Source organism: Periplaneta americana, chromosome 9, assembly GCF_040183065.1.
Source record: "Periplaneta americana isolate PAMFEO1 chromosome 9, P.americana_PAMFEO1_priV1, whole genome shotgun sequence".
In the NCBI taxonomy this organism is placed as follows: domain Eukaryota; kingdom Metazoa; phylum Arthropoda; class Insecta; order Blattodea; family Blattidae; genus Periplaneta; species Periplaneta americana.
This window is the reverse complement of record NC_091125.1, coordinates 140,903,465-140,914,588: the sequence shown is the minus strand read 5'-3', so window position 1 is coordinate 140,914,588 and position 11,124 is coordinate 140,903,465. Positions and strand designations below refer to the sequence as shown.

The following is an 11,124-nucleotide window of genomic DNA, read 5'->3' as shown; positions in this document are numbered from 1 at the left end:
TGTATATATATATATATATATATATATATATATATATATATATATATATATGTTTAGGACAAGAAAATACTGATCTATTAATAGAAAAAGAAGTGGTAGAAGCACTCTCAGAATTCTAATATTTAGGTGTGAAAATAAACTCAACAGGAAAACTGAATAATGAAACAAAGGAAAGAATAATACAAGGAAAAAAAATGTTATCCAAACTCATTTCAATTTTCTGGAGTAGGAACATTCGAAAAAGTACCAAGTTACAAATTTATAATATACTGATCAAGTCTGGTCGTGTGTGCATCAGAAGTATGGACATTGTCAGCAGAAAAGAAGAAATGTCTCATAGCGTTAGAAATGCATTGTCTAAGACGCTCTGCTAGAATATCTCGTATAGACAGAATAAGGAATTAAAAAAATTAGATAAACTATGAATATGCATGCAACTATATTAGATGATGTCCAAAATAAACAACAGAAGTGGTATGGTCATTTAAAAAGAATGGAAGAAAGAAGAATCCCGATACAAATATTTTAGTAGATCACACCAGAAAGAAGAAAAAGAGGCCGCCCAAGGATTAAGTGGTTGGGCGAAATACAACAGATAATAGAAACAATAGGGTTGGAGGAAGAAGAATGGATGGATAGTGGGGAATGACGTTAGGCAACCGGAAGACGTCAAAGAATGAATGAATGAATGAATGAATGAATGAATGAATGAATGAATGAATGAATGAATGAATGAATGAATGAGAGGAAAAACTTTAAAGGTACGTGAAAACACGTCCTTGCAAGGGAGTTGGGGCTGTGAAAAACTGAATATGTGAGCTCCAAGCCTGTTGGCCACTTGTCTCACTTCGGGTTTCTCCGCTCCACTGAAGGAGCACTAGAAAATTTCGAAGGGAAAGCAGAAAATGGACTTAACTTATTAGCTACAACATACGGGGGGGGGAGGGAGAGAAGTACAGCGGGTTGACCGAGAGGAGTTAGAAATGCAAAGGTACCAACTAGGAGGAGAAATGGTCGAAGTCTAGGCAACGAAACGGTAATAGCTAATTTGGCTGTTTGAAGATCGAACGCGTAGGAATTAATCATCTTAACGGTAATAGCCAATTGGCACTTCGATGATTTTTCTCAGATCAGAAGACCAGCCAATTGATTATTTGATGATTCCATCGATCTGTAAAACGGGACGATTAGATTCTATTAGAATCCGAGTTAGATGTGAATAATTATAAATTCTGAGCCGTTACCAATGTCTGGGGACGTGAATGCAGGTCCTTGGCCTATTTTAAAAATAGAGGTTCAGACTGACTTTGAAACATGAATGTAAATCTCCTAGTAAACGATAGAAATCTGGAGGAGTAACAATTTTTTTTTAAGATTTACTTTAGGTCGCATAACTGCTGAGTCTTTTTGCGACCACAATATTCATATACAGAACAATACAAGACAAGCAGTGATGATTACAAACAAGGTAAAAAAATAATTAAATAACAAAAAATTAATAAACAGAGTATATGACCAGTATAAATTTTACAATCAAATCATATTATACAAGGAAATTTCTTTAAAGAATTGAATTACTTGTAGAAGAACATCTGTATTGTTGAGTGCTGTAGATATATCATTTGGTATGTTGTACTTTTTCCTTGAGGTGTGGTATCTTCGGCATTCTATGGTGACGTGTTTAACGGTGAGTAAGCAATGACAGTAACAATTTTATAGTTCTGTAAGAAAAAGGAATCTCTAATGAATTATTACACAAACCATTGAATAAAATGCTGTTTATTTTGATTACTCTATACAGGGTGTTTAAAAAATACGGGGCATAATTTCAGGTATGTATTTCCCACATGTAGACAATCAAAATAGTTCATAACAACATGTGTCCGGAAATGCTTCATTTCCAAGTTATAGCCTTCACAACATTGAAATTCACCAGAACGTTTTTCTTTCCGCAGGTCGTTGTCATTACAGAAGATGTTCAAAATGTCCACCTCCTGCTTGAATACAGACCTCACATCGATGTCTCATTGACCTGCGAACACCATCCCAAAAACTCCAGGAGTATTGCGTATGTCCTCAGAACATGCCACAATTCGATTCCGAAGGGATTCCAAATCAGGCACCGGAGACGAATAAACCAATGATTTTAAATGACCCCACAAGTAGAAATCGAGAGGGTTCAGATCAGGTGAGCGTGGAGGCCAAGCAATTGGGCCACCTCTACCTATCCATCGATCAGGAAACCTTCGATCCAAGTACTTGCGAGCCGTACGACTGAAGTGTGCAGGAGCGCCATCATGCAAGAAGTGAATGTGTTGACGATTGATCAGTGGAGTGTCTTCTAAAACATGAGGTATGGTGTTTTCCAGGAAGTTTGTGTACGCCTGCCCCGTAAGTCTGTTTGATTTGAATACATGTCGCACAGTCTAACGCCTACACAACACTGAAAGTAACCTTCGCCTCGGAATGAACTGTCAGAGTGCCCTCTTAATGTTTCCTTTGACGGCAACGACCTGCGGAAAGAAAAACGTTCCGGTGAATTTCAATGTTGTGAAGGCCATAACTCGGAAATAAAGCATTTCCGGACACATGTTGTAATGAACTATTTTGATTGTCTACATGTGGGAAATACATACCTGAAATTATGGCCCGTATTTTTGAAACACCCTGTATAATTACATATGTAGGCCTTCGTGTCACTTTGTAATTAATTACTCTGTCAGTGAATATCTTTTCTATATTTTATCCACTTCAGTGGAGTATAGAAATGATACGCCCTGGTTATAATTTAGTTTTCTCTCACAGTCGTATTCTGTCTCTACAGTTGAAATGTCTTAATAAGGACCTTACGTAACACGCAGTGCTACACTGTTCATTATATTGAAATTACGTAACTAATAATCAATTAAAAATATACAGGAAAAGAGATTTCCTCTTTCTATAATTAATTGGAAATGAAAGCGGAGATAATGAGAGAAATGCAACACAAATGCTCTGCGACAAACGGTGTTACAGCACAAATAAACAGCCATTTTCACAGAGATTAACAAAAAAACCACTTCTCTGTACTTCTGCAGACGACAATTGAGGGGAGGGGGTCAGCGCAACAGTGGTATAACCCTCCTCAATGCGAAAAATTGAATATTGAGCTTCTGTTGATTGTGACGTAAATTATCTTCCTACGAAGTTAAATAGACCAGTTCACTATTATATAGCTTGTTAGGAATTTTCCCCCTAAAAATATCACTTATATGATATATATAACTTTAATTTGCTTTTTCTACATCAAAAAAGTGGCTTAGGCCACTGTTGCACTGACCCCCTCAATTGGACATCTTTTGAATTGGCTTTAATTAAACTTACGTAATATTATTACTATTATTTGTGTATTATCTTCATTGCAGTGAAGACGAAACGGGTCACAGGTCTTCTCTTGGGGAGCAGATATGGTATGTATTATTATTTCTATTACTATTTTTATTATTGTTCTTTTATAAAATAACGGGAAAAAAACATTAGAAAACCACTATCATAATATTGAAGGAGGATGTGTTTTTCCGGTGAGAAGATAGTGTATAAATCATACTTTTACACTAAAACTCTTATAAAATGCAGAGGAATATATGAAGATATATCAATGATGTTCGTTGATTTCAGAAAGGCGTACGATATTTTCCTCAGGAAGTTACTGCAACGCGCTTTCGTTCTGAAAAGGAATTTTACAATGTAACATGTATTCGGATAAAATTTCTGCACATTAGAGGACAAAGCTAAAATTCTTTCAATCATTTATAATCATAAAACACTTCTCTCTTAAATTGACTGAGTATATTGGTAATTAAATCAATGGCTTTCCCAAAACACATTCTGAAATGTTTTATATAAAACAGTTTTCTTCTCGAAAAGCAAGCAAAAACGAGCAAAATGTATTGTATTAAACCTTTTTTGTTTAAATATCTCAAAGAATAACCTCCTGAAATTAATGGCTTCACATACGGTTCACCATTATATATATTCAAAGAATAGGTGCCGATTTAAAGTTGGAAAACATTTATCGGAGAATTTTGTTCTTCCCTACTAGATGATTGTTACGAAGTTGCATTGTATCGCTATTACTCTAACAATAGTAATATACGTTACAAGAGCGGTATGTTGACGTTTTCATGTTCGAGGAAAAGAGTGAAAAAGCGAAACGTAGTTGAGCTTTTTTAATTTCCGAGAACATGAAAACAAACATACCGCACGTGTATCGTACATTATTTTGTGCGAAGATCGTTTATTACATACCTGAAAGACGAATTTCTAATTAGTTGCAATGAAATCTCCATCTTGGTTTCTGTTTAATGACGGAAACTTCGGAAAACCAAAATATCTTTCTTCAACATTGTTTCTATAAAATGTTTTCTGTGTTTACTATACTCCAGCAGGCTGTGATATACGTCTGTCTTTTTTTCCCCCAGTCTATAAATGCGAACTTAAAACAAACGGTAAGGTTATGTAATGATTTATTTTTCATTTTAATATTTTAACAATATTATTTATATAAAATATTGCAGTAATAACATCGGCATCTGGAATCTTGTTGATTTTTTCACGGCTTCCTTAATGTTACTTGTATCAGGAATGCAATAAGTTTCGTGGAATAGTAGACTTTACTTAATTTTTGCAAATATTTAAAAACAATAATTAACATTGCAATTTAGGTGAAATTGCAGTGGTAAGTTTCCAATTTATAATTATTACTATGTTAAACGTCTCTAAAAATAATATGTTAAAAGCTTAAAGCAGTAAAATGAATGTCGCGCTTAAGCGGTAAGAAGAGGGAAATTGTTATGTGTGTTACGTTGGGAATACTAAATGTGGTATTTCACACTTACCGCGTATTGGTTCTGTGCGGAAAACAAGCAAATACGCACGATCTCGCACAAAATATATTCGGATGTGTGCTTATGGAAATGATGAAATGTAAACTATGGGAATACTTATGAACCAGGGTCACGTCAGGTTTTATACACGTCACTATTTGCGGATGATCAAGTGGAATGGAATGGAATTTCGGGACCTGACACTACGACCTTTCAAGATCTATTGCGCTAACTCTCAAGCTAGGAACATTCCCAAACCCACATCGGCTGACTACACTAAGGTTCGCTACGTAGGGTAAGGTTGCTTATATCGCACCACTTTAGCATTTATAATTTCTATTGAACAATATAGTTTTTATTTTCTGCATTCCTTTACAGAGATACATTCCCAGAACATTTACCTTTCATGTAAAAAAGAATCCTTGAATTTGATTTAATATGTTTTAATTAAAATGATATTTTCTAAACACTTGTCAGTGGTGCCATTTAGGCAACTAGTTTACTAAATAACACCTGCAGTTTCTTAAATCGCACCTCTTTATCTGCAGGGAACAGGATGAAGGAAAGCTTTTAATATTGAACATATTGAAGAGTATTTGAATGAATAACGTAATAAATTCAAATTACAAGTTTATTTAAATTAATGAAAGAGAGTAACGCATCTTCAAATGAAATTGAAAAAATAGACCGTAAATTAAGTAACATTTAAATTTTCTGAATGCGTTTTTTATTGTTACACATTTGCCAAGTGCTTCACCAGGCAGTTCAGACTGTGAACTGCGTCACGTTTTCTCCACGATTATCTCGAAGCCACCTAAGAACTGCTTCACGATATAGCTGTCTGAAATGATTTTAAGATAGAAACATCTAAAGGCTGGGCCTATGAGTATTATGACGAGGAAGCTGAAACAGGAGCATACCATTTTCCCGAGATAATCTAGCCTCTAAATTTTTGGAATGGGTCTTGTAGGTGGACATACAGAAGCAGCACTTTTTTCTATGGCAGGTTTGATTGGCAAATAAAATGTTTTAGCTATTCGACAAATAGTTCACTTTGATGTAACCTGACTCAGAGAAAACAAATAACGATCCTGGAGGAGCACCAGCTGATAATGAAGGATGCACTGTTTGACGTTTAAAAATTGTCACAGGTGGCACGAAATATCTGGTGCGCTTGTACAACATACACTTGTTGTATTAACGCCCTTCTCACCACTTGATATTGCACCCACCTGATGCATTCCTAGTTCAGTTAAAATGTTTGGGGCCTTCTTTTGTACGGTTAGAATTGCTACAGTTGCTCATATCGCACCGGTGCGAATTAGGCACCTACAAAGTGGTGCGAATTGAAAAACTACGCCATAAGTTATTATTTCCTTCATTCTTCCATATAATCACCACATGTTCGAAAATCCTACTAAGTTAAATGTTCTTTAATATCTCTTTAAACGAATAACATCTTAAGATTATGGATTCCTTTGCATACAAATCCATTATTTAGTTACAAAATGTTAGCTAAATATACATCCACCTGAACGATTATACAGGGACATCATTTTATTTTTATTAACATTTTTAATATTAACTTGCCTATACCTCTGGATCAACGCCGTTTGCTGCCCCCTCCCACAACTGGAGTTCGATGATACTGGCGTAACATACAAACAAATCACTTTACTAGGTATAGGAAGGAAGAAAAGTAGTTCATCCATTTACGTAAACTAGGAGTTTGATCATTTTCATTAGGTTTTTTTTAATCAAAATACAGTACAGTATTAACAATGAGTGTTTTTACTCACGAACTGACCTGTCCATGTGGACGTATTCATTATGCAGTGTATATTATACTGTCTACAACACATTTTCGTACAATATAGAGAATGAAGTTAAATTGAAAAATAATCATAATATGGATATTTAAACACATTTTTGAAAATGATGGCCGTTCATTTCGATACAGGCTTCAGTTCTATTGTGCATATTATCGCACTATAGACTATTGTACCTAATCCCAATTACCAGTTTCGTTCTTTGTACTAGTAACTCATGTTGAAATAATTCTGTACCTACTCTATAAAAGAGTACCTTACATACTATAAATTCAATCTTCACTTCTGCCCGATCCGAAAAGATAAAATTACTCAGACATGCTATCTAGTGTCCGTCCAAGTGGTTATGTCGTAGGGTCGTAGAAAGGGAGTAAATCACGTGACCAGTTAATTACTTAACGAGGCCCTTTCACATAAGTTATTTTAAACAGTTGTATAATATTACGTAGACGTCCACTAGCTGGCGAATAAAAGCTGGTGGGGGAAACGGGGATACGACGTAGGAAAATAGACGATAGTACCTGTGCGAAAATGATTCAATATTGAAAGTTCTTTCGTCACTGGAAAACGCGAACATATTTTTGTAACGTACTGTTTACTATGACCGTAAGGCTACTATGACTGTATATGCGGTCTTGGATCTGTGTGGAGGACGGTTGAATTTCATTAGTAGAAGGGGTGGGAGTGAAGTACATTCAAAAACTCAGGTACAATAAAAATTGAAGTAAAAATAAAATGATGTCCCTGTATTAGATACACTATCACCACGCTGCTGACACAAAGAAGTGGCAGAAATCAAGTGGCATGGTGGAAATTCATATGCTAGATTGTAGCAATACCACTAGATGCCACACTACTACAGTAACTTGTTTTAAACTAGCAGTGGTGCGATTTAGGAAGCGGTGCGATTTATGCTACTCTACCCCACATAAGTTTCGAGCAGGCAACGCCACTCACCCTAGGCCAACCCCCTCCGTGCGATGCCAGCAGGCGTTCGGGGAATTCTATGGAATGATGACTGAATGAAGAAATGTTGACGGAATGATGTAGTTGCCTATTATGGGGGAACGGAGAACCCCAGAAAAACCCAATTGTGACCTTATCCGAACAAGTGTCACTACTGATTTTCGAACCTGGACCGCCTGCGTGACGAGCTGAAGGTCTGACCACTCAACCACTGCTGAAATAAATAAACTGAAATAAATAGTGATTTAATTAGGAAGTTGTGAAATGAAAACCCGGTATCAAATTACTAAACATGACCTTTTTTATATAACTCATGTTATATAACAAAAATATAAATCCATCTTGATTACACAACTTTTAACACTGTATCACTTCGGAATATGTATGGTAAGACTTTCCTGTGTTAAATTTCAACATACCTCGTTTACACGTTTCGACCTATTTATGGGTCATCTTCAGAATTGGTCGTTGTTGGTCTTGGCGCCACTTGTTCTGCTTCCTGTGAGAGTGTGTTCCTGTGGTGTAGTGTAGAGTCAAAGAGTGTGTGTATTTTGAAGTTGAGTTGTGTGTTGAGAATTTCGTTGGGGTGTGTTTTTGTGTGTCTGTGTATTTCATATGGTTCTAGTGTGTTTAGTTTCTGGCTTTTTGGTTGGATGTGCAGTATTTCCATGTCTGTGTTGATGTCTCTGTGGGTGTGGTTAGCATTTGTGATGTGTTCTGCATATGTGGAGGTGTTTTGTAATTTTGTTATGGCTGTGATGTGTTCTTTGTAACGTGTTTGAAACGATCTGCCTGTCTGTCCTATGTAGAAGTTGTTGCAGGTGTTACATTTGAGTTTGTATACGCCTGTGTGGTTGTATTTGTTTGTTCGTGTTGTTTGTGTGTTGAGATGTTTTTGTAGAGTGTTATTTGTTCTATATGCGATGTTGTAATTTAATTTCTTGAATGAGGTTCCAATTTTGTGTGTGTTTTTGTTTTCGTATGTTAGTATGATATATTTTTTGTGTTCTTGTGTTTGTGTTGTATTCTTATGTTTTTTGTGATTATGTTTTGTCTTACGTATTATGTTGTCTATTATGTTAGGGTTGTATCCGTTTTCTTGTGCTATGTATTTGATTGTGTTTAGCTCTTCTTTGTAATCTTGTTGGTTCATTGGTATGTTGAGTAGTCACAGACACACAAAAACACACCCCAACGAAATTCTCAACATACAACTCAACTTCAAAACACACACACACACACACACACACACACACACACACACTCTTTGACTCTACACTATACCACAGGAACACACCCTCACAGGAAACATAACAAGTCGCGCCAAGACCAACAACGACCAGTTCTGAAGATGACCCATAAATAGGTCGAAACATGTAAACGAGGTGCGTTGAAATTTAACACAGGAAAGTCTTACCATACATATTCCGAAAAAATATAAAATTCAGTACAGAAAGAGGACAACATAGAATTGCTTAGAACTTATTATTTCTGATTCTCCCGTTTCTTCGTAGCACTAGGCTATTTCTTCTTCCTCTCCTCCAGTGTTGCCAAAACGGTCTTAAGTCCTTCTTGCGCCACTCGTACAGCGTCGTCCATGTCCGCCCGCAGTGTCTCCTTCACAGAGGTGTTTGCAAGACCCTCCAGGTTGATCAACACGTTGTGGTAAGCACCCCACACACTGGTCTCCAGGCAACGGGCTCCTACCTGTCGCATCACAGAAGCCAACAGGACGAAATCATTTATTTTAAGAAATAAAGTTCTAAACTTCCGTTGTTTTCTCTCTTCGCCACACAGAGAGCTAGCTAACATCTCGTGTCAGGGTTTCATTTGTGATGTACTCTACATTGTAAATTAGAAAAGAGAGCGTTGGGGTCCAAAACTGAAGGGCACTTGGTGGAGTTTTCCAACTGTTTCATATGTTTTACGTTGCCTCAAAATAAATTGAATTTTCTCCATAAATATAGCAGATTGACAAATAACATTTTACCAGTTACAAAAAACAGACTCTGCTGAATTCATTGATGTCCACAATAAATAACTAGGGTTATTTTCTTTCAGTTGGCAATAATTAAACACTGGAGTGAACATTTCTGAATTTTATTCGTCTGGTACAATTTTGTTAAGAACTATTATGACAGAACCTAATGAAAAATTTTATACACAATATTTATTAGTCTAGTATTTTGACATTGGAGTTGAAAGCTTTTCTTTTTTTGTATAAAGTCTTAATTATCAACATGGTAAAAATTATAATAATAAAATTAATAAATTAAAGCAAGATAGGTACTTAAGTCTTTATATCTAAACATCTTTCACCTTTAATGTCACATCACTAATAAACAATGTGTATAAAGTTTCCAGTAAGTTCTGACAAATAGTTTCTAACAAAATGGTACCAACACAAAAAAAATAAAATTTTCAGTCCAGTCTTTAATTATGTGTTATTATTGTTATTGTTATTTATTATTATTATTATTATTATTATTATTATTTCTCTGTTTTTTGTTTGTATTTGTGTTATATGTTCTCTTTAGTGTTCCTGTGTCGTCCTGTTGATCCTCTATTGAACTTTAATATAATTTTCATTATTTACTGTCACTGTTTCTATATGTTGCATGTATAGTGCTATCTGGTAGAATGGATGAGAAGGCCCATGGTTTTAATCCTATCAGATTAAATAAAATGAACAAGTAAATAAATAAATATGTAATTATTTATTTGTTTATTTATTTGCTTATTTATTTGCTTCTTTATTTATTTATTTGTTCCTTTATTCATTTATTAATTAATTTATTTACTTAGTTATTTATTTATTTACTTACTTTGTTATTTATTTATTTACTTAATTAGTTATTTATTAACTTATTTATTTATTTACTTAGTTATTTATTTATTTACTTATTTATTTATTTATTTACTTACTTAGTTATTTATTTATTAATTTACTTACTTAGTTATTTATTAATTAATTTACTTATTTATTTATTTACTTAGTTATTTATTTATTTACTTAGTTATTTATTTATTTACTTATTTGGTTATTTATTTATTTACATACTTACTTATTTACTTATTTATTTATTTACTTATTTACATACATACTTATTTACATATTTATTTACTTACATATTTATTTAGTTATTTATTTACTTATTTATTTACTTATTTACATGCATACTCATTTACTTATTTATTTATTTACATATTTATTTACTTATTTATTTATTTACTTATTTACATACATACTTATTTACTTATTTACATATTTATTTACTTATTTATTTATTTACTTATTTACATAAATACTTATTTACTTATTTATTTATTTACATATTTATTTACTTACATATTTATTTACTTATTTATTTACTTACATATTTATTTACTTATTTATTTATTTACTTATTTATTTATCTACTTATTTACTTCTTTATTTACTTATTTGCATATTTATTTACTTA

The 11,124-nt window shown here is 33.9% G+C and overlaps 1 protein-coding gene across 1 annotated transcript in view; it reads right to left on the bottom strand.

Annotated features, from left to right (window-relative positions):
* Positions 1 to 9,031: 9,031 nt before the first annotated feature.
* Positions 9,032 to 11,124, bottom strand: part of LOC138706555 (formimidoyltransferase-cyclodeaminase-like) — a 116,567-nt gene continuing 114,474 nt past the window's right edge. The window contains exon 10 of the mRNA XM_069836023.1: positions 9,032 to 9,367. Coding sequence (XP_069692124.1) covers positions 9,182 to 9,367 — 186 coding nt within the window. The 3' untranslated portion in view covers positions 9,032 to 9,181. The remainder of the gene's footprint in view (positions 9,368 to 11,124) is intronic.